Raw genomic sequence first — 24,508 nt, 5'->3', positions numbered from 1 at the left:
CTGTAATACATTTCAAAACTAGAGTCAGAGTAGGGGTCATTGTAACAGGGCATCAATTATCAGTGCCCATAATCATCCTCTTTATAAATAAAATAAGGACATGAACGCAAAGTATTTCAAAGAAAAGTAAATATTACCCTCCCCGTCAGAAAAAGACAATGGCAGAGGGTACAACAGGATTCAGAAAGACCATGAAATTATACAGTGGCATTTTCACCAAAACAAACAAACAAACATCTAGCAGTAAGGTAATGTGAGCTTCCTTGCATAAAAGGAGTTTTATCACCTTTCTTCCTCCTGCACAGAGAAAAGCGTTTCACTGTTCTTGACGAAGTGCTTTTTCACTTCTTAGCAACTGGTTATTAATGGCACATACAGTACTTCAGGCAATGAGGGTTACTGCCTGCCTCTCTCATCTATGACTCATGTCACTATCAGGTGCATTAGCGACAACGAGAAGTGCGTTTTGAGAGGAGAAAGGTGAAGGAGTCGGAAAGAAAATTTTAATGGAAACCACATGACTGACTACATCCCTATACTTCACCATGACATTTACTCCACTGTGATGAAGACTTCATAGCCACCCATTTATTCTACCGAGCTGGCAGTCACTGGTGGCAATACTGATTCTTTCTTTGAACCCAGCCACCTTGTCCATCTCCTCAGAATAATGACACTTGCATATGTAAAAACAGATTGATCACCACAACTAGTAAGTACTTAATGAACTCTACTCTCTACAGTATGCAGGCTTGTTGCAGGTAAAGGTTTATTCTGTTCTGTGTGGAGTGCTACTGTAACCATAGTAGCTGAGCACCTTCCAGTCCATTAAGTAATAGGACTAACATACATCATGCAAAGTTTGTTCTTTCTCTTGTCATCCCTTCAAGGATGGGCGTCCAGAGCAGTGATTTGCTTTGCTTTATTTGGATGGAGGCTTCGTTCCATTTTGCCTGAAGTGGGGAGTTATAGATCACTGTCTTCATCCCAGACCTTTGCTTCATCTTTTGTTTCCTGGTCTCAGGCTTGTCCACACTGCAGCAACAGTGAATTAAAGCACCAGCAGGGATCAAGCAGGCCCCACCCACCCACACTTTCAGGCATACAGGAGACCCAGAATCTGGGAGGCTGCTCCAGGCTTGTTCCTCCAACCCTGCTCTCCAGCCCTCATTCTCCAACAGGCATAAGAGCTTCTTCAGCGTGCTTCTGGGTCTGATGCAGGGCTGCAGGCACTGGTGGGCTCTGCATGCTTGGGACGGGTTGTTGTTACAGTGCCAACAAGCCCCAAGCGATTTGAAGGGCTAACACCATGCACTTGGCTTGATTTTTTTTTTTTTTTTTGTAAGTTGAATTGAGAGGAGTGCAGTGCTTTGTGCTAACTCCCACTAAGGACCAATGGCTTCACACCCAACACACTTTTTCCTCCTCCCTCTTTTAGGCATACACACACCCATATACCATATCTATTTTAATACTGATCAGTGCATATAGATGCATTGATCAATATTAAAATAGTTCTGATATGTATATGCAGCATGTATGAGTGCTTCAATTTGTTGCTTTAACAAAGGTAAGCAGTTCACGAGTTTACTGAGAAATCTAGCAGCCCATCACGTGTACAGATCAAACCCAACTGTTTAGGGGAGGCCATGGAGAATTTCATCTTAAATGGTAAAACTGCCTATACATGGTCTTCCAACCCTAGCTACGATCCCTTTAAAAGCAAGACTGAGTCAGCTAATTGCACTTACTCACATCCTTTCTCCCAATGAGGATATTAAACTGCATTAATTCAGGTGGAACAAAGCCAGATCCTACTCTCTGGTTCTATCAAGAATCAGGCCCGGACTAAATGAGTTTGAAAAACATACTACATTGAGTTTTATCCCCCGGCAAGGGCAATGAATTCTGGCAATTATACAAGGCTAGGAGAATTTGGCATGTTACAACACCAGCTTGCCAAGCATGAAATGGGAACTCCTGGGTACACCCAGATAATTTAATTGCTCCATCCAGATTCCCATACAACAAAGATGTCAGCATAGCCCAATCACATTCATTTTATTAGGCTTTTAGAATACCTGGCAAAATAAAACACACACGTTGTATAAACAGAAATACATAATGCTAGTGCTTTATACCCTTTCTCCCTAGGCATTTCTTCAGTAGCTAAAAATGCTATTGAAAAAAATCTGACAGCATATGAACCAGTGGAAACCACTTTGAGTTTTATCACCCCCTTTTGTAGAGGAGAAGCACAATATGGCCACCTTTACATGCCCAAGATACTGGACATAAGAACATAAAACAGAAGGTCCTTCTGGACTGTACAGTACAGTCCTCTACATTCACAGGCAACTACTTACTCAAGAATTCCCCAAAACTGCCCCTTCCGACCCTTGCACATATCAGCGTGATACAGAGCTGGTAATCCTGCCTTGCAAGAATTCTGAGTCTCTGGTCCCTTAAGGCACCCCTCCTTGCATCATTTCTAATTAATATTAGAAACAGGTTAATTGCTTTTTGATTAGTTTGTTGATATTTTCTGCTAAGGGATTCTTAGATGACTCATGCATTTAATGGCCCATCTGGTAAGCACAGGAAAACTGCCCTGTTGCATGATATTGTTACACTGGCCTTCAGGAGGTCAACGTCTAGAAGTACAATCCTCACCAGACTGTCTAGACTGGAATCTTACCTTTCCTCAGGTGGCAATATAGAACTAGGTCAGATCCTCAGCTGATGTGGTTCAGCATCTCTCTACCTGCTTTGTGACAGCTACATCCATTCACTTCACCTAACAGATCTTTTGAATGTTTTTTATCACTCGGCTTACACCCTATTCTCTAAAAGGGGAGTGGTTCCATTTAAAGATCATTCCTCAAAAATTTCCATAGCCAACTTAGCCATGCTAATTTAATTCTGCTCCCATTGAGGTCTAGAGCAAGACTGAAAGTCTCTTTCAATGGGATTAGATCCTGGATCTCTATTTTAGGCCTATATTGTTGCCAGTACACTGTAGCTTAGGACAAGGAGCAGTGAGGAGCAGGGAGATCTCTCAGATGCTTTTGACCCCAGACAGGGGAAACAATGACCACTATGGAGCTAAGGGACTGAACTAGGTCTCAAGAGATCTTATATTCTTAGTTTTGTGCTCCACACAATGCTAGCTCCTTGCATTAGTTATTAATGGACAATTGTTTTCTTTATTCATTTTGATCTTGTAAGAAAAACTTATTTTACTGTCACATTCTTATACGGCAAGCAAATACAGCAGGGGATTTCACAGTATTTGGAGGCCCTTCATCTGTCATCCCTGGAATCTGGAATCAGAGAAAACTTTCAAGGAAATTCAACCCTTTCAAAAAGAACTGGTTCACTGAAAGGGGCTGGGCTCCTCAAGGATGTGAAGCAATGGGAGCACCTTTTATGACTGCTACTAGCAATAATGTATTGGTCAGCAAGTCACAAGCACAGTGCCACAACACCCTGGGGTGCCACGAAATCCTTTTAAGGGTACCATGGGGTGCTGTGCAATATTACTGTCACCTAGAGAAACATCTACATATGGCTCGTGCAACGTAGCTTCAAACAGGAAGCCAACAGTGCCAAAAACTTGCAGACCTATTGTGTGCTTTCTGAGTTCTTTGAGACAGAACAATTGCTCTGTTATATTTGCATAATCAAGAAACAAGTGAAAGCTAAAGAGCTGGCCTTTTTGGAGGGGTGTCTGGAGGCTAATGAGGGGTGCCCAGAGTCAGAAGAGGTTGAGAACCACTGGTCAGTATTTAAGAATGTAAATGCTGTAAATCAGGCATCAGGACCCCTGGGTTCTGCCAGGACATGCTGAACTTTGGGCCCAATCCAGAGACACTTGTGATCACTGGAAAGACTGATTGAATCAGGGGGCTTTGGACCTTTGCCTCTCTGTGCCTCAACTTCTCCTGTAAAATGAGTGTAATAAAAGCTGTCTTGCAGGATGTTGGAAGCTGTAATTGCATGGGGAAAAGGCCCCAAGATTAAGCAATCAGGTACACATCAGTGAGGCTGTCAGAAGATTAGCTTAATTGGTCGTAACATTGCCAGCGATATCAGTTTTACAGTACCGGGCCAACACCATGCTATTACTAAAAATGATTTCTGATCATCTTCTTGGAAAAAAAAAAATCCTTGCCAGATTTCCATCTGGTTTTCCAGTGATCAGCATATCTATGGCCTGCCTCAGCAGGATGTGCCCTTAATCTGCTGGGAAACTCAAGATAACAATTAATCAAAACATGCCTGCCTAGAAATATGGTCCTACTCCAAACTTCACACTCTCACCCATTATAATAGTGTGCATCATTTTTCTGAGCTCCTTAAATACCAGGATATTAACCACTACAGTGATATATTAGGATGAATATAGTTGGTTTTCAGGAGTGCAGTTCCCATGTGATGCCCTGAATCTAAATAGAAGTAATCCATAACACATGATTTTAAGAAGGCACGTTTTTCTTAATTGGGTGTCATTATTATAGCGGTGCCCATAGTGCCACTGCCATTTATAATGGTTATGCTAACATAGGGTAAACACAGCTTATCAAGGGTTTATAACTGGTATGGAAGAACTAGTCCAGGCTGAAATTTGTCTTATGAAATTAAGGCTCTGCTTAGAAGATACTTTCCGACATCTCTTAACTACCCAGAGTCACAGATGGTCTGAAATAGGTATCCTCAACATGATTTGTCCCTGATCATTCCCAAGACATGATCAGACAGTGATCCAAGGAGGACATTTCTTCCCAACACCCCTCAGCACTGAGGGTATCCTTTCCTCCATCTAAATAGAGGGTTCATTAGACAGAAACTTCTCCACACTGCTCTTCTTTTAACTGCCTTTATTTTTCTGGATCTTTTTAATTCAGTGTTCAGTTGTCCACCTTTTAATTTGACTTTAAGCTCTTCTAAATACTCATGAGTTTGGCAAGCTTTTTAACTCAGAAAGCACAGCCAGTTTGTCATGGTTCTAAAACCATAAGCTCAAGTTCTTTAAAAGGAGTATTTTCTTTTTAGTACTATAAACTGCAAGTGCAGCAGGTTGTTTAGGGATCAGGGCAACTCCAAAAAGAAAGACTCCCCATAAGTTCAGTGGGTTATAGCCGGTTTTCCTTGGGCTCACGGCTACATGACTCTGCAGGCTGCTCTTTCCTGCTGAAATCAACAGGCATTAAGGATCTCAGCAGCTCATCGGAGGGAACTCACTGTTCCCACATCCATGTGCTCAACCACCGTTTTCACTGCACTGGAGTCCCAGTAGCACAAGCCAACCTTTTCAAATCGGAGAATCATTGTTTCTTTGGAAGAGTCAACAGATCTGAAGAGACAAAGCTTTGACTGACATCTCATTGAAGACTCAGTTGACCTGCTATTGACTGACAGTTTTCCTTTGTTTGCTGTTTGTTGTTCCACTCATATTATTGGGTCTAATCCTAGTGAGATGGCTATGATAAATGTCTCTAATCCAGAACAGATGAATATCTGCTGCCCATCTGTGCTGTGTGCTTGCTGAAAATAAGTTAAAGGCAGGCACTTATTTATCTCCCCCACTTGCTTTGCTTTCCAATTTTCAGGGCTAGTCAGACCAAAAAAAAAAAAAAATCCTAGCATATCATGACCCGATTCCAGAGAGTGAGAGGAACTTCCTGCAAGTGAAATTACACAAGCAGCACCAATGGAGTTACCATTGTAAAGGGATGGAGAAGCAGGCCCTATGGAGATGCTTATTTCACAAAATCTTTAAATACTAAAATGCTTCCATGCCTCAGATTGTTATTCATGTCATCAGTTATGCATTGTGTACTTCCTAACAAATAGTCTTCTCTTCCTAGTGAGACTGTCATAATTCCTGAATGACAGAGTTAAGTAAACTCTTGTGTGTTCCCTTAGCAACAAACCTATCCTAATACAATTTGGAGTGAGAGGAGACGTGGTTGGGGGGGTGACTTTCTTCCTGCCTTGTTCCCCCAACAGCCACAACACTGAGACAACGGGATCAGGTGATGGATCTGCTCCCACCCCTCACTTGTTCAAAAGTGATCACGTGCTCTTGCTCTACCACCTATACTTCCCTTATGAGGACTAGGACACAAGTTTCTTAAAAGATGACCACAAAGTGTGATCTCTAGTGAGAATGAACTTATCGTTCTGTTAAAAACCAATGCCAAGACACACGGATGAAAGTGTCTCAAGGTCAGTGACCTCCTTTCTCTGTCAGGAAGGTCCATAAAGATGCACTGTATCTTAATGTACTGTAATTATGAAAAAGAAAGGGTTAAAAGAAATACTTCAGAAGAGCTGTACCCGAGAAAGCTGGAAACAAAAAACATTTGGCAAACTATTTAAAAAAATAAAAGCCACAATATTCACAAGAGATGCATGTGTAATAAAATCATAGTATTATAGAAAAGTAGGGACTTCAGCAGGTCACCTAGTCTAGCCCTCAGCTGAAGGAAGGATCATCCCTGATTAAATAAACACAGCTAACTACCCTTTGCTAAACCAGCGGTTCTCAACCTTTTCAGACTCATGGCACCCCTCGGAAAACACCAGCTCACTCGTTTTTTTACTACAGAAAAATAAAGCAGTTCTTCTTTTGCAAAGAACTGAGAAAGACTGCAACAGGTCTGCATGCTTCTGACACTCTAGATTCCCAATTAAAAGCTCTGGGTTTACGTTGTAAATCCTGTTTCCACGTTCACAGTGCTAACATTGTGTGGCACCCCATGGCACCCTTGAAAAGCTTTCAAGGCACCCACAATGCTGTGGCACCCTGCTTAACGATCGCTGCTCTAAAGCGTCCCAGTCAAGTGTCTGCATGAACCCACTTCATTGCATTTCAGTATCCCAGTCATTCCAATAAGCATTTGCTTTTTTGGTCAGAAGGATCTCTCTCAGTGTATGCAACCTTGGAAATGGTGTGCCAACTGTTTTTGAAGGGTACAAATAACTTCAAGTTAATTCCAAACCTGCAGACACTTACATATGTGTTTAGATTTACCACTGTGATTAATCCCATCAAAATCAACAGGGGCTCTTTCATGCATTGAGCTGAAGAACGTGAAAGTGCTAGCTGGATTAGGGGTCTTGTTTTGGAAAAAAATTTCTGACATCTTGTCATCTAAAACATCCCTACTTTCCCATATTTAAAAGTGGGGGTGATGAAGGTTTTGCTTTCACTGTCCTTGGGCATTTAGGATGGACTATAATTTTAACTGATACCATGCATATTCTTAAGGTAGCCCCTATAAGACACAAGCACATTCTGCAGTGGGTTTTCCACTTCCCAAGAAAAGTGGGGAAGGAGACACACATGGAAAAATAAAAGACAAACAAGAAGAATCACCACCATTTTACATTAGGAACAACAGTTTCTATTTTCACTTTCGACATAGGGTGGTTGCCCCAACCCTAGGGAGGTTGCATGGCTGTTGACATTTCTGATTAACCCAAATGTTGTAGAACATTTTACTCTCCAAAATAAACAGAACAAAGGCTCAAAGAATGGGACTTCTGTTGCTAACTTTAAATAACCCATTTAAAGTCTAGATATATGTGAACCATGCATAGAATTGATGAGAAATCCCCGACAATGTAATTCACGCAAGAAATTGGTGGCAATGTACCGCCTTGCCTAGGTTTATGTAACCTGAGCCTAAGCTATTGACAAGTTTAATTAAAATAAAGAACTGGCAGGCAGTGTCAAGAACAGGCAATGACACTTCTCGGCACATTTACAACATTGATAGTTGTCAGCGATATGTATAGGGTCCTGCTATAGAAGTAAAAGGATAAATAGAACCAAGCCTGAGAACATTGATTCTACAGAAACGCTTCACAAATCTCTCCATAGCAGCCCATGCTTTTGTACTAAATTAATGAAAGAGTACACATTTTCTCTCTTCACTGGCATTCTACTTTTCTGGAGCTGACTTCTGTTTTAAACCTTGCACTTCTGACCACCTGCCTTTGCTCAAAAGTTTCTCAAGGGCTTTTGCTTATCTTTCCAGCTGTACCCTGAACATCTCCAAGCCACCAACCATCTTTTTGAAAACCAGCATGACAAAACATTTGCATCTCTTACCACTCAGTCTACAGACCCTCCAGTGTGACAAACCATTGCAATGGCTGACAAATGACCTAAATGCACAATGCCTGCATTTCATTTCATGTTATTCCATAATTGTTCAACAGCCATCCTTCCCAAATTTAACCTTCTAGAGACTGCAAAGCAAATTCACACATGGAAAAAGAAAGAAAGAGAGATGATGTTGAATCTGACCTTTATGGCAAGACACATTCCCCACAGATAATTCCTTTTAGTCATTTAGAGCACAAAAGAGAGAGACAATCTTTGTTCAGTCCCATTGCCTCTATATATACACAAGCTGGTGCCCACTTCTGCCTTCAATTAATGCAGCTTCCTACAATGCAAACTTCCCCAACCCCCTTTCCATACACACATCCCAAGTAATATCTCTGTTAACACATCCAACATGAACGCACCAACTCCTAAAGTGCTGGCCTCCCTACCTGCTGCTACTGATGATGATGCCACCATCCTGTTGCATTCTTAGGACCCAGAGAGAGATGCCATGTTCCTGTTATTCCTCTCCACACCAGGGAAGAGAGGCTAAAACAAGAGGAAGAATGGGTTTCAGGTTGAAGAGGGAAATGGAACTACTCCCATTTTAATTTGAGGAAGGAAGGGGGAAAGTGTGAGCAAAAACAGTCTAGTAGCTCAGGACTGGCCCTTCACACTGGTCCCTCCCTCTCTGGTGGTGGACAGTGCATCAGCCCAGCAGTTTCCCCCTCCAGGCTTTTCTCCTGTTTGAATGCTCCTGTACGCTCCCGACAGAACAGTTCCCTTCCCCAGTCCAAGACCTCTGTTTGCAGCCAGTAATAAAAGTAAGGGCCTAAGGCTCCTGGCAAACATTTAGTTAAAAGCATGATGGAATCTGATCCACAATCGCACCTCCAGCCTTGCTCACATTAGTGGCAGGAGGTATGATTATGGGATCAGAAGTAGCACAAGTTTGCATTGTAGGGAGCTGCAGTAATCACAACCTCTGCACCAGCAAATAGCAAGCCAGTCAAGCGATCAACACTCGCAGCCCCAGGAGCACATTGGAGCCCTCAACTCCAATGCACCATCAAGGCTGGGAACCTCGATCAGCAGATCAGCCTGGCCACATGTTCAATAAGTCATGATGGGAACCAGCCACAAAGTCATCACACATACTTTGGATAACAATGTGTGGCTTATTCCCTGTTTTATCATACCATTAACTGCATGCATATGTGGCCAGGTTACCACCCAAGATGTGATTAACTAGTTAATCATGTCTTAAGTATAACTTCTGCCTGGGGCCTAATGGTACAGGCCTTGCTTCCAAGATGGCCCAAGTGTGCCACCCAGCATGGGATTCATCTCAGCCAAGTAACATGGAGGGGCTTCTTCCACCTTCTTTCTTCAAATGTGAAACTTCACCACAAGCTGCCCCTGTTGGAAACCCAGGGTTGAAAAGATTTAGCTCAAGGCCACTGGAAGCCTTTTGATACATACATACCTCACAGCCTTAATAGTCCATTATTGTTTCATAACTACTGGGAAGTAGCATCTCTCCCTGCCCCCCAAACCCAGCACTAACCACTCAGGAAGGGTCTGATAGATCTTGCTAGAAAACTGTGAACCCAGTGGTGTTTACATCAGGGAGGAAAAATGTGTATTTAAGGATTCTGTAAGCAGAACAAGTGTCATACAATCATAGAAGGGACCTCAAGAGGTCATCTAGTCCAGCCCCCGGCTCAAAACAGGACCATCCCCAAGTAGATCATCCCAGCCAAAGCTTTGTCTAGCCAGGTCTTAAAAACCTCCAAGGATGGAGAGTCCACGGTCTCTCGGGGTAACCTGCTCCGGTGCTTTATTGCCCTCCGAGTGAGAAAATTCTTCCTAATATCTAACCTAAACTTCCCTTGCTGCAACTTAAGACCAATGCTCCTTGCTCTGTCATCTGTCACCATTAAGAACAGCCTAGACTCTAGATCCATTGCTTTTCAAACCCCCCTTCAGGTACTTGAAGGCTGCTATTAAATCCCCCCTCAGTTCTCTCTTCTCCAGACTAAATAAGCCCAGTTGCCTCAGCCTCTCCTCATAAGTCATGTCCCCCAGCCCCTGAACCATTTTCATTGCCCTCTACTGGACTCAAATTTGTCCACATCCTTTCTCTGGTGCGGGGCCCAAAACTGAACACAGTACTCCAGATGTGCCCTCACCAGTGCTGAATAGAGGGGCATAATCACTTCCCTTGACCTACTGGCAGTGCTTCTACCAATGCAGCCCAGGATGCCGTTAGCTTTCTTGGCAACAAGAGTGCACTTGCTGGCTCAATCGGCTTCTTGTCCACTCTAACCCCCAGGTCCTTTTCTGCAGAGCTGCTGCCCAGCCAGTCAGCCCCCAGCCTGTACTGGTGCATGGGATTGTTCTCTCCCAAGTGCAGGACTTTGCTCTTGTCCTTACTGAACATCATGAGATTCCTTTTGGCCCGATTCTCCAATTTGCCTAGGTTACTCTGAATCCTAGCCCTACCCTCCAGTATATTTACCACACATCCCCAGCTCAGTGTCATCTGCCAACTTGCTGAGGGTGCACTCCATGTCCTCTTCCAGGTTATTGATGAAAGTATGGAACAAAACCAGCCCCAGCACGGACGCCTGGCACGCTCCACTTGATACCACCTGCCAACTAGATATCGAGCCATTGATTACTACCCCTTGAGGCTGACAATCCAGCCAGCTTTCTATCCACCTTATAGTCCTTTCATCCAACCATACTTCCTTAGCTTGCTTGGCAAGATGTTGTGAGGAGACTGTATCAAAATCCTTGCTAAAGATATAAGTACATCACTTCCACTGGTCTCCCCACATCTACAAAGCTACTGATCTCATCATAGAAGGCAATCAGGTTGCTCAGGCATGACTTGCTCTTGGCGAATCCATGCTGACGGTTCCTAATCACCTTCTTCTCCTCCAAATGCTTAGAAATGGATTCCTCAAGAATCTACTCCATGACTTTTCTGGGGACTGAGATGAAGCTGACTGGTTTGTAGTGGTTATAGGAACCGAAGTATCCCTTTCTTAAAGATGGGCACTATGTTTGCCCTTTTCCAATCATCTAGGACCCCTTCTAATCTCCGTGAGTTGTCAAAGATGATGGCCAGAGGCTCTGCAATTACATCAGCCAGCTCCCTCAGCACCCCATCCAGCCCCATGGGCTTGTACATGTCCAGCTTTTCTAAATAGTCCTTAAACTGTTATTTTGCCACTGTCAGCTGTTCTCCTCCTCCCCAAACTGTGCTGTCAGGTGCAGTTGTCTGGGAGCTGACCTTGCCTGTGGAAACTGATGTAAAAAAGGCATTAAACACTTCAGCCTTTTCTGCACCCCATCACTAGGTTGCCTCCCCCATTCAGTAAGGCACCCACACTTCCCCTGACCTTCCTCTTGTTGTTGACATACTTGTAGAAACCCTCCTTGTTACCCTTCACATCCCTTGCTAGCTGCAACTCCAATTGCGCTTTGGCCTTCTTGACTCCACCCCTGCATGCCCAAGCAAGCTCTTATACTCCTCCCTAGTTGTTTATCCAAGTTTCCACTTCTTATAAGCTTCCTTTTTGTAATTTAATTTTCTGATGAGGTCCCCGCTAAGCCCAGCTGGTCTTCTGCTACACTTGCTAGTCTTCCTGCACATTGGGATGGTTTGTTCCTGCACTCCCAGTAAGGGTTCTTTAAAGTACTGCCAGCTCTCCTGGACTCCTCTCCCCCTCATACTGGCTTCCCATCATCTGGCCATGCATTAGTCTAGGCTGGAAATCAGCATGTTCCTAACCAACAGAGCAGTGAAGTTCTGGGGTAACGGGGCAGGGTTTCAAGATGGAGCTAAGGAAATCTACAAGAGCGATCGATTATATAGCATAGTTGCCTGCAGCAGCAGGTGACTGGACTCAATGTCCAGGGGGTCCTTTCAAGTCTCCTGTCCTGTAGTCCTTTGTTTTATAAAAAGTATTATTCGCTTATGGTGAGGGATTTATTACTACCACAGCATCCTCTACAATGGAATTAATAGTAACCAATAGGGCTGTGCAAAGCTTTGGATCATGATTCAGATTCAGAGATAAATTCAGATGATTTGGAGGCCAAACCTACGAATTTGAATTGAGTTGCAGGAAGCTTTAGGCCTCCTGAATCAATTCAGAAAAGATTTGGAGATTCAGCCATAGGGTATAAAGGGGGGCGTGGAAATCAATGACATATCTATAACTTTGTCGTCTTTTAACGGATTCAAATGAAACATGCAGGTAGCCTCTGCTGAGAGCATGATGCATGCCAAGTTTCAAGGTGATAGGTGCAGGGGTTTCTGGGAAACTGCACCCCAATATCCTGAAAGCAAAAAACTCATGGCCATGTGTGTCTTAAGCCACAGTGGGGTCAAAACTGCAGTAGCTCTTACAGAGGCCACAAAGCCTGCCAAGTTTCAAGGAGATGGGTATAGGGGCTTGGGGGAAAGCTGTATCTCGAGCTGCAGACAAGCAAAACTCGTGCCGTGGCTGACACTGTGCAGCGGGATGAAAGCTGCAGGGACGGTAGCCCCTGCCATGGCCATGAAGCCTGCCAGCTGTTAAGGAGATCGATTCTGGGGCCCTGCACCTCTGGCTGCTGACAGACAAAATTCATGACATGGGTGACACTGTGTGTGTTAAGGCACAGCAGTGACCCATGTCATGACTTTTGCTTGTCCACATTTTGAGGTGCCGTTTTCCCCAAACCCCTGCACGTATCTCCTTGAAACTTAGCAGGCTTCGTGCCCTCAGCAGAGGCTACCATCCCTCCAAGTTCCATCCAAATCGGACAAAAAACAAAGTTATAGCCATTTCATTGATTCCCCATTATACCCTATGGCTGAATCTCCAAATGGGCTCCAAAGCTTCAGAGCCGATTCGGCCAAATCGAAGCAGGACACTGATTCGGAGCTCCAAATCAAATTGCTGGCATCTGAATCAGCCAAATTTGAATTGAATAGTTCCCTATTCGCACAGGCCTAGTACTTCTCCACCTGCATATCTGGGTGGCTTGGTTACATTAATACCACTGGCACATTTATAGCACTGCAGCAGCAGTCTTGGGAACATCAGGGTAACAGAAGAGATATGCTCTAAGTGATCCCTATTGAGATGCTTTCATCTTTCTAAGAATGAGAATTAATAACGGTCACAAGCCGGCAGAGGGTAAATTCAGACTAGACATCAGGAGGCGCTACTTCACTGTCAGGGCGCCTAGGATCTGGAACCAGCTTCCAAGAGAAGTGGTGCTGGTTCCTACCCTGGGGGTGTTTAAGAGGAGGTTGGATGAACACCTTGCTGGGGTCATTTGACCCCAGTACTCTTTCCTGCCATGGCAGGGGGTCAGACTTGATGATCTGCTCAGGTCCCTTCCAACCCTACCAACTAAGAAACATTTTGCCAAACATAAGTGGCCTCTGAAATAGTATTACCTTGCTACCAATGCCCATATGGGCTAAAACTATTGCTTCAGTAAGGAGCACTCACATGAGTGAGGATTTGCAGATCCGAGTTGATTCAGCATGAGCATTTTAATGCCCCATTCACACCTATTATGGTGTCATATACATCACTCATTATTTATTTTACAATATTGCCTGCATAACTGCACTTAAAAAAAAAGTCTGAAATCTGCCAGAATGTCAAAGTAACAAAGATATGCACTCAAAAGGCAGGAAAGTACAAATGTAGGGCTGTCTATAGCACTTTAATTTACCCTTTCCTCCCCTGCCCCCCCAACCCTTATGCATGAGTCTTTGATTATGTACTCACATGCTAATATTTTCCCCACAGCATTTGAGCCCTCATTCAGAGCACAGGATAGATAGTGTTCATTGAATGGGTAGATTTTTTTCTTCCTCATCACGTAATAATGGAAAATGTTTGGCAAACTCACTTCTTGGCATCCTCACTGAACCATGCAGAGTCAATAATAATTGCAGTCTTCAGACTCTATTGTGCTTTGTTAGCAAAAGTAGGATCTTTAGCCCAGAGTAGGGTAAGCTGAACACCATGCATGCTTCAAAGCAACATTCAGCCTTAATATCAGGATACTGAAACGCAAGTGAAATACAGAAGCACCGTTCTGACTTCTAAAGTAAAAAATACACTATTTGAATGATTTATAGCTGACTGCTTCAGAACGATAATCTGCCGATTCAGTTTTGAGAGTGCCAAGAAAATATTTAATTGAAAACATGGCATATGTTCCCTACTAGATTTTTTAAATGCAACCCTGATCACTGAAAAACATGTCAATTAAAGATGTACTGACATGGTTTGGGTTTTTTTTCTCCCCTCACACATAAGGCAAAGAGGTAGTGGAGAACAACTTAAGAAAAGGATCTTTTGAGATACATGCAGAAAGCCAGTACTGCTTAGGGCCATTTATTTCTCTTTTGTTTTGCTGTTTAAAAGTCTATTCAGTCTGCTCCACAAGAGGCTGTTTATCCCACTCAGGCTTTTAGATATTAGATTCATCCTAGATATTAAGAGATGATTTTTAATCCTAGAAAAACAGCAACAGGTGATCAGAAAACAGGGGCTGGATGCACTGTACCTCTTGCAGTTGTCACCAAGGGAGCAGACCACTGCTGTTCATTTTAGCTGGAGTTGTAGCATAATCTTTTAAGGCTTAAGGAAACCATCTTGCTTAACTGAGTATCTTACTACAGGAGCAGGATACAGGTCCTTGAGTGTCACTATTGACTGGCTCATGGTTTCTGACTGGTACTTATGGCTATATAAGTAAAAACCAACACTTTAATTGACTAATTTTGAATGCTACTTCTTATCTAATACTAGGAGCAGTGCAGCAGCAAGCCATTCTAGCAAAAACCATCTCAACAGAAGCCAGCAGGCAGCTCACAGAGAACAAGTCTTACACTCACTCACCTCATTACTCTGCTTATCTGAAATAACCCTAACACCAGACAACCTCCACAAACTCAACCCATTTACTCTAACTTCTGCAGAGGACTCTGCTACCAGGGATTTTGTAGCATAATTCTAATTATTGTCTCCAGCTGACTTTTGCAACTACTGGAGTTGAGAGGCACTGTTGGAGATAATGAGCCAGATCCTCAGCTGGTCTAAATGAGTGAAACCAAACTGAAATCAATGGAGCTGTGATATTTTAAACTGTTTGGATCCTGGCCTAGTTTTTGGGGGGTTTTTTCATAGATTTTGATTTTAGAAACATTTTTGAGCATCTCTTGTCTAGAATAGGTACTCTTCATCAGTCTGATTGAGTCCATTGAAATCAGGGAAAGATTTCTACTGACTTCAATGGTTCAGAGCCTAATCCTTAAAAAATAATCTAACTAAGTGCATGTTTCAGAGTACCCAGTCCTGCAGGGGTCTGAGCTTCCTCCATTCCCACTGACTTCATGGAGAGCTGTATGTGTTCAGTGCTTCGCCAGATCAGATCCTTGATGAACTCGGGGCCAGATTTTATTGCAAAAAAAAAATTAAATATGTTTTTGATGCTTCAGTGAGATTAATGGGGAATGGTCTGTGGGTTTTTTCCCCCCAAATGCTGTATAAAAAGAACTCAGCTTTAATCTGTCAAGTTTCTTTTTTTTAAATAGGAGCTTGGTTCAAGATTTAAAGACACAGGTTAAAATATATTTTCTAATGGGGAGGAAACCTTGGGATAATATAAACTTTATGAAGAGGAGAATAGAAACATCCACTGGGTTTAAGAGCTATTGGCTAACCAGATGTATTAGCAATGCAGGCTGTGCTTTCTCACTTCATCTTTCACCTATGGGACCGGTTCTAGTGCCCTTGCTTGCACTGAGCATGATACTGAGCCTAGCGCAGCCTCACTGAGACATTCTTCGCTAGGGGATTGCGTGGTATAATCAAGCCCTTCCTAAGCAGACAAGATTTTGGGAAATGGCTTGGGACATCACACAGAAGCTCATGTGGCTGAAGAAACTGTCTTAATTTGTCTGGCTTCAGCAAAGCTGGTCAGCAGCTCTGCTAGGCAGAATGGGGTTGGGACAGGAAACCTCAGCATGTTTGTATTGGGGTGACCAACCTTAAAATAGTCATGTAAGGGAACATGAATTTGTCTGCACAGCCCTATAGCATGCCTGGGCCATTCCCACAAAGCTCATTTCTCCTGCCTTCACAGCAGGCCCTGAGAATAAAAGAGTCTCAGGTGTGAGTGGGTGCTAGTAAGCAAGTCCTAGAGCCTAAGAATGGCTTGGGGCACAGAGTCAGGACCACTGTCGGATCTCCTTGCCAAACGTAATGTGGTCGGTGCACATAGAGCAGGAGCCAGCAAGCAGAGGGTGAAGTTGGTGCAGGAGACATTATAGTTGGAGTGGAGCTCCATGAATTGCAGACCCAAGCACAGCTGGGAGAGCAGCACCCCCTGCCTACTGCTCTCCTTCCCCACTTTCCCCCCACCCCAACAAACAGGGGCAACAAGGTGAGGATTCATGGGGCATGGGTGGAGCCTTGGCTTCCTTAGATAAAGGCCAGAAGAAATGAGCTAGCCCAGTTGGGTAGTAGAGGGAGGAAAGAGCTCATTGTGGGGAAGATATTGGACTGTGACCCAGGAGGTTGGGGGTTGAGTCCTGGTTCTGCTATGGGCTTGCTGTCTTCAGTTCCTCATCTGTAAAACAAGGGTGATACCATATTGTCCTTTTCTCACACGTGCTCTACCTTGCCTATTTAGATAACTGTTTACTATTACTTAGATTACAAACTGTTTAGGGCAGGGACAGACTTTTATTATGCATACGGACTGCGATTCCCAAAACGGACACCAATGGAAAATAATAAGCAGCAGCTGTCGCCTGTTTAGGCCTGCAATAAGTTTCTTCCCAGCAGGGAGCCTTGTAGGGCTTCTTGGGCCTGCTGCATGCTAGAATGAACTCCTGTGGGAAAGGCCTAGGGCTGAAAAATCTCATCGACTCATTAATGCTTAACTTGAGATATTTGAAGACATGCACTTAAATGTATGTGCTGTGAGTTTCTCAAGTGGCAAGGAGAGGTGAGGTTCAAACACCAAATAACCCCATTGCCACTTTTACCCGAACATGAACCTCTTTAACATCTTTCCAGCAAACATAATACAGAATGTGTTTTCTTTCAGCTATGACGAGTGTGTGGGACCAGGAGCAACACAAATATACATTCCTACAGATGATCCACCGCCTTACTCTCTGAGAGATCCTTGTCGAAGGAACGACTTCTCTATAAACATTAGCTTGGAAGAGGAAGCAACTTCTGGGACTACAGGACAGGCTGCTAATTACCCAGTCAGACTGCCGGACTTGCAACAGCCCATCTCCTCCATTTCTTTGTCATCTCTCACCCTGGAGGCTGCCCCTCCCTACGAGACTGTCGTATGTGAGCAGAACGTCCCCATCCCATTGGTGCCAATGGATGTACTGAAAAATTCTTCACCTGACTACCAGACCTTTCTCAACCAAATCATGTAAATGGAAGTGGCTCTTCCCATCATACTTCAGGGGGAGTATGACCAGTTGAGGTGGAAAAAGAGGTTTCAGTGGAAGAATAAAATCTGTAAAAGTTTTACCTATTTTATATCTTATGTGGGGATGTAATGGGATTTTTTTTTTTAAATTTTTACAGCAAATTTTGAAAGTTTAGGTAAACTTTCATCTCTGAGCTTTCAGTTGTTCCCGACTTGTTACACAGAAACAACTGCAGCATAAAAACAGCAGCGACGTGCAGTGAATCCTACCCTTTCACAGCATCTGAGAACACAATGAAGTCAGCCACTGTTACTGTAGATATATGTTATCCAGTCGAGCCTATGTGTTGATTTTATGGTACTTTGCATGTTGTAGAGCAAAAGGAGAAAGAGCTGTGTGTTGTTGTCGTAGGCATCACTACATTTCACCAAATGTCTTATTACTAAGATATAAAAACTAGAACTTTAAAAGCATTTTTCAATTGAATATATTTCAAATAGACCTTGAACAGTGCCTGGAGAACATGGTTGTTAGCACAATACTGTGAACAGAAGGAAGGAAAAGGTATTTTGCTGTATATATGGTGGTCTTACCCATGTTATTTCTGCCTTTCCAAAGAGTGCCCCTTTCCCTTCAACAGCAGTAAAAGCAGGCTTTCTAGAAATAGCAGCATATCCCTGGAAATACTAAGTGGGTAGCATCCTTGATCATTCTAGAAGCTCTGCCTGGGGTTGTTACCTGTGGGGTTGCTATCACAGCATGATGCCTAGACCTAACCATGACTTGAAGCATTTTGAAATCCCAAAGCTAGGGCCAGAAGTTGCACACAAACTGGTTTAGGTGATCAAAAACTGGTTTAAACCTATAGCAGAACAGAAGTTCAGTGCACACAAACTGCTTTCAAAATGGCCAAAACCAGTTTAAGATAAACCTGATTGAATGTAGTATCAGACTTAACTGATTTGGGTCAACCCGGTTTATGCAATTCCTGTCCCTGACCCTTTCCTGGTCCAAGTTAACACACATTCCCCCGGCATCCCAGGATGCTTTGCAGCCCTGAGTTATGTTGTCTGCTCCTTGCCCATCTGCTCCTTAGCCTGCTTCCTGCCTGTATCTGTCGACCCATAGTAACTGGGGGGCAGATCCCCCAGGTCCCCCAAGCCAGGGTCTACACAGCACATGGGGGAAAGCAAAGCCCTGTGGTGGGGGCTTTTCAACCCTTGGTAGCCCTCCAACCTCCCCCTTCCCAACTGCTGATTGCTTCAGCAGCTACAGGAGGGAAGGAGAAGTCCTCCCGGCCAAGTGCCTGCCCATGCAACCCAGCAGGGGGGCACCAGGAGCCCCTGCCTCGGGGGGCTTCCCCCCACAAGGGTCCCCCGGCCTGGAGCAGCCCCAGGGAGCTGAGGGTAATTCTTCTCCTTCTGAACTGCTTGCCTTAGCCCCTGCGAGCCTTGGGTAGCCACAGGGAGCAGATGGAAATTCTCCTGGTCTGCTGCTAGTTTTGCCTCCGCCGCTGTGAGTTTGAGTCTGCGGCAAAACTAGTTGCAGGGGAGTGGGAAAATTTCCCTCTGCTACCTGAGGCTGCCCTGGGCTATCCCTGAGACTCACCACAGCTAAGGCAAGCAGCTCTGGGGTTTGGGAGGGGAAGAATTCCCATAGCTTCCTGGGGCTGCCCCCAGCTTGGGGGCTGGGGTGGGAGGAAGCAACCCAAGGTGGGGGCTCTGCGGGGTCCCTATGCTAGGTTGCATGGGCAGATACTTGGCATGGAGGAGAAGAATTCCCATAGCTCCCTGGGGCTGCCCCCAGCTTGGCTGGGGTGGGGGGAAGCACCCCGAGGTAGGGGTTCCCCAGGGTCCCTATGCTGGGTTGCATGGGCACATACCAGGCATGGAGGACTCCTTTTCCCTCCATCCTGGGGCAGCAGCTGAAGCAACCAGCACCTGGGAGGGGGAAGGGAGTGAATGCTTTAGCTCCCTAGGGTTGCCTGGGCTGGGGAATCCAGGCTGGGGGAAGCTCCAAGGGGGAGGATCCTCCAAGGTGGGCCACCACTAGGACAAGGGCCTCGTTTTAACTCCCTGTGGTGGGGGGAGCAGGAGGTTGGGGACGCTTGGCCAGGCTGGCAATGGCCAGCAAGCTGGGAGACATGCTCCAGTGCCGCCTGCGTGCTGGCCTGGGTCAGTACAGGCCTCCCCCACCTTTCCAATTGAAAACTAAATATCAGTTCAGTTCATTACTGGTTCAACCTGTGCAGCATAGAGGAAGCTGCCTAGATTGAATCGATTCTGCCTCGGGCTTTCTGATCGTCTGTACTTAGCCCAAAAGGTATTTTCATCCCAGTTCTCTTGGTGCAAAACTATATCTCCAGGCATTAACTTGTCTCTCTCTCAGTTATAAGCCAGTAGTGGGTTTCAAGGATCATAACCTTTTCCTCTAGTAACTGCCAAAGTGTGAAGTGTATCAGGACTTGGCATGCATAATGACATTACAAATCTTACATACCTTGTGCAAAATTATTTTATTCAGTTCTGATCCTTTTCACTGCAGTGTAGCTCTCCATAAATCTAGCATCTGCTCTTAGTTCTTGTACCCCCATCTGGAAAATATGGGTATATTCTACTAATGACAACAGAGGAAAACCCTGTAAATATGAAGGTTCAATTTATTGTGGCTTGGTGAGTATATAGACTCTACATAGCTACAGATCCAGATCTTCAAATGGTGTAAGTCATTGCGGCTCCCTTGAAGCCAGTGTACCTGGCCCATTTTCTTTAAATCTCTTGCAAATAATTCGAGTCAGTTTTTGTATTGGCAAAAAAGAATCTCAACTGAATATCCCCTTGGAAGGACAAATAAGTCCTAATTAAAACCAGTAATACATTAAAATGACTGAAAAGATCATCCAAAGCATGAGAATCCCAGTTAAACTTCCTGGACATGATGTACAATTTTCAATTAGAATCACCATACAACATTCCAAAAACTGATACAGTTTTAATTAATATGAAAGGAAGACAGTAATTTCATAGCTATTTCTGCTCTGTAAATTATAGCATTACTGACTGAATCATGTGTATGAAGTGTCGGGTTTTTAGCTAGAGCCTTATAGAGGCATGTCATTAGATAAATAAGGCCAGTATATAGTTTGCCCACTGATATACAGAACTCTTTTGTGGTTCAACAGGACTTTTTGACCTTCACAATATGTCACACCCAAAAAGAGATGTAAATTAACAATCCTAGCTGCAACTGCTAATGAGCACTGGAAGCTTTGCAAAAACAAACAAACAACAAACCCTAAATTAAAACATAAGGTACTTTTTTTAATAAAGTAACTATGAAACTCTTTTTGGATATAAACATTTCCCAACAGGGCAATAAAATCCACCATGCTATTGTATTGGGAACAGAGAGTGAAACTTACAGAACTGAGTAAAAACCAAAGTGAAATGGATTAGTTTGTGGATCTAATGCTAACAAAAAAACCCCTGGAAACTGCATGAGCCTGAGCAGCAGTGGGCAAAATGCGGCCCAGGGGGCAGATGCGGCCTGCCAGGCCGCTCTATCCAGCCTCGAAGGCTTGCCAAAACTCAGTATGTGGCCCTTAGCTACTGTTAGAATCAGACCCAGTGAATGAACCCACTCACCCCAAGTGAAGGTGGCAAAAGTTGACCCATTAGTATCAGAAATTAAAATAGAGTTCTAAAAAAAATGATTTCCATTTTTAGCTGCGAAATGGTGTTCCCGCAGCATGCTTTTTCCCAAGCTAGCCAGAGCCAAGGACATTTCGCACGTGATAGGTAACACACAGCTAATGGTTTTTAAAGTATATGATTTTTAACCTGCCAGCGTCACGTTCATGCATTTCATTTCCCTCCATTCATTTTCCATTTGTAGAAAAGGGCTAAGATTTTTCCAGCAATCTCATTTTAAGCGGGTTACTAGTAAAAATGGCAGTGCTGTATTTTGACTGGTAATAGAAATGTCCCCAGTGCTCAAACTATAGAAATCTAATCAAAATCTCTTGTCAACCACTAGAGTTAAAATATCCTTAGTGTGCTAATCTGGATTACAGATAGCAAATTGTCTACAAATAGCTGTCTGCTCCCCCTTGTGGTGTATCGTTTTATAAAATAAATTCCTCTATTCTTCAGACTATGTAGACTTCACTCAGAGAGCCTAATCTCTCAGAAATATGTCCAACTTCTTTGTCAGTGAGGGATACAGAAGCCAACAAGAACATCAGTGTCTGTGTTCATATGGAGCGCAGAAGCACAGCACATACTTCGCCTGATTTGGGCCTTATTGGGCACTGTTCCTCATTTACTGTAGTATTTCTGTAAGTAACATAGCACTGAGTGCATGGTAGGTCATCTTGCCATACAGTTACTTTAAAGAAATATTTGTTGTGACAAAAAAATTGCTTTGGTTAATAATTGTTTAAACTTGGCTACTTAAAAAAATTGCCTCCAAATTAGAAGTATGAATGTGTAATAAATGTTCTAAATAACTTTGCAATAGTATCCCAGCAAAATGATTTGCAGGAGTGATTTTTGTAACTTGTGCATCTTCTTATTGACATAACATATGAAAGCTAAACATTACTACTGTTAGAGTATATGGTAAATCCAGATGGAAACAACTCAAATGCTATTTTGGCCAGAAAAGTCTGTAAACAGAAGTTTGAATGCAACTGTAGCAATTCTGCAATAGATTCTACTGCCATTACCAGAGTAATGCGCTTACTGTAATTTTTTTTACATGATAACTTTACATGATACAATTTTTTTTCTCATTTCTTCCAATAAAGGTGTAACCTAACTCTTACTAAAGTAAAACCCTGATAGTTGACTCTATCCGGCTGTCAGGTTTTGCCTGAAATCCTCACACAACTTTGCACGGTGTCCTGTGGGCTGGAGGAGAGCAGGACGTGGCCCCTTTGCTTATTGAAACAGCATAAGGAAGAAAAAGGTTTGGACACAATGTTTCTTGTTGCTCACATTGCAAGCCTTTGTATTCATCTCTGATTTGGGATTTTTTTTAAATATCCTAACCTTTGAAGACAGAACTTTTAGTAAAGAATATACGTATGCATACCCTGGAACCCCTTTGCTTTTTATCATCTGTGCTGACAATTTGTGGACTTGACAAATCGTGGGCAAGAAAATATTTCATTTTACACACCGTCGGTACAGGGTAAAGGGGAAAAAGTGCAATCTGACCCTCTGTATGGGGTGCTGAAGTCATGGCTTAGAGCACAGGGAAGAGGCAGGCTCCACTGGCCGTAACCGGGGGCAGGGAAAGGAAAATAAAAAACATTGAGTCTATTCATCACCCCTGGCACCGAGAAACACCGAGAAGAAATGTGCTTCTCAAAAAGGCAGATAACCTCACCCTAGAGCCTTGGAAGAGCCAGGTAGGGATTCACTCCGAGTCCTCTTGCCAGTGCTGAAGTCAGTGGAGAGTTGCACTACCGCCCAAAACAAGCACTCACTCTGATCGCAATACAACTCTTCAAATCCTGGCCGAGGACGTGGTTATCATGGGTGACCTGAACTTTCTAGACATCTGCTGGGAAGAGCAGTCAGCCAGGTCTGACCGCTCATGTAGGTTCCTAGCCCAAATGCAGAACCTCCAACTAACCCAGGAGGTGCACGGCCCCACCAGGGGAGACGCCTTGTTGGACCTGGTGCTGGCCACGGGTGACGACCTGGTGAGGGGGCTGCAGGTGCTCGACTACCTGGGCGACAGTGATCATCGCCTGCTGGGATTCACCGTCCAGCGCAAGGTGGCGAAGGCCTGCAACAAGGCAGCAGCCCTAGATTTCAGGAGGGTGGACTTCAATGAGCTAAGGAGAATAGTTGGAAGCACTGAGGTCCTGGAGGGGAGGGGAGCCAGGTGTCCAAGAAGAGTGGTTGCTCCTTAAGGAGACGATCCTCCAAGCCCAAAGGGAGGTAATCCCAACATGGATCAAAGGGAGCAGGAGGGTGCAAAAGTCCCCATGGCTCACCAAAAGCATCCGGGAATGTCTTTTAGCTAAAAGGGAGGCGCACACCCAATGGAAAGGAGCGGCCATCACCACGGAGGACTATACTGCTCGGAGGGTTGCTCGGGGCTCCCGGGGGGTGGTCAGGGAGGCCAAGGCAGAGATAGAACTGGGACTAGTGACCAGGATCAAGGACAACCAGAAGTCCTTTTTTAAATACATAGGGGGCAAAAAGAAGGTTCCGGGTAATGTGGGGCCCCTACAAGACACGCTAGGAAATTTGGTCATCACACCAGATGACAAAGCTAACTTATTTAACAACTTCTTTGCCTCCATTTTCCTGAGCAGGGACTGGAACAGCCCCCCCCTCTGTGGGCCCCACCTCAGGCCCCAGGGGAGGTACACCTAGGCCAAGGGTCAGTGAGGATCTAGTCAGGGAAATCCTGGAGGGACTGGATGTATTTAAATCAGCTGGTCCAGATGATCTCCACCCCCAAGTGCTGAGGGAATTAGCAGAGGTCATTGTCGGACCCCTGGCACGGCTGTACGAGCACTCGTAGTGCTCTGGTGTGGGTGCCAGAGACTGGAAGAGGGCCAACGTGGTTCCCATCTTCAAAAAAAGGGAGGGAGGAGGACCCAGGGAACTATAGGCTAGTTGGTCTTACCACGATCCTGGGTAAGCTTTTTGAGAGAATTATCCTGGCACATGTCCATGAGGGGCCAGCAGGGAAGATTATGCTTAGGGGCAACCAACATGGGTTCATCAGCGGCAGGTCCTGTCAGACCAACCTGGTGGCCTTCTACAACCAGGTCACCAAATCCTTAGATACAGGGGTAGCAGTGGACGTCGTCTTTCTGGACTTTCGGAAGGCCTTCGACACTGTCTCTCACTCCATTCTCATTAAGAAACTGGGGG

The 24,508-nt window shown here is 44.3% G+C and overlaps 1 protein-coding gene across 1 annotated transcript in view; it reads left to right on the top strand.

Annotated features, from left to right (window-relative positions):
* Window positions 1-17,750, top strand: part of LOC109310351 (protein BEAN1-like) — a 116,272-nt gene extending 98,522 nt beyond the window's left edge. The window contains exon 6 of the mRNA XM_019535434.1: window positions 17,264-17,750. Coding sequence (XP_019390979.1) covers window positions 17,264-17,612 — 349 coding nt within the window. The 3' untranslated portion in view covers window positions 17,613-17,750. The remainder of the gene's footprint in view (window positions 1-17,263) is intronic.
* Window positions 17,751-24,508: the final 6,758 nt, after the last annotated feature.

Source organism: Crocodylus porosus, unplaced genomic scaffold (genome assembly GCF_001723895.1).
Source record: "Crocodylus porosus isolate Cpor-Errol unplaced genomic scaffold, CroPor_comp1, whole genome shotgun sequence".
NCBI classification, from domain to species: Eukaryota; Metazoa; Chordata; order Crocodylia; family Crocodylidae; genus Crocodylus; species Crocodylus porosus.
This window is presented reverse-complemented; position numbering and strand designations above follow the sequence as displayed.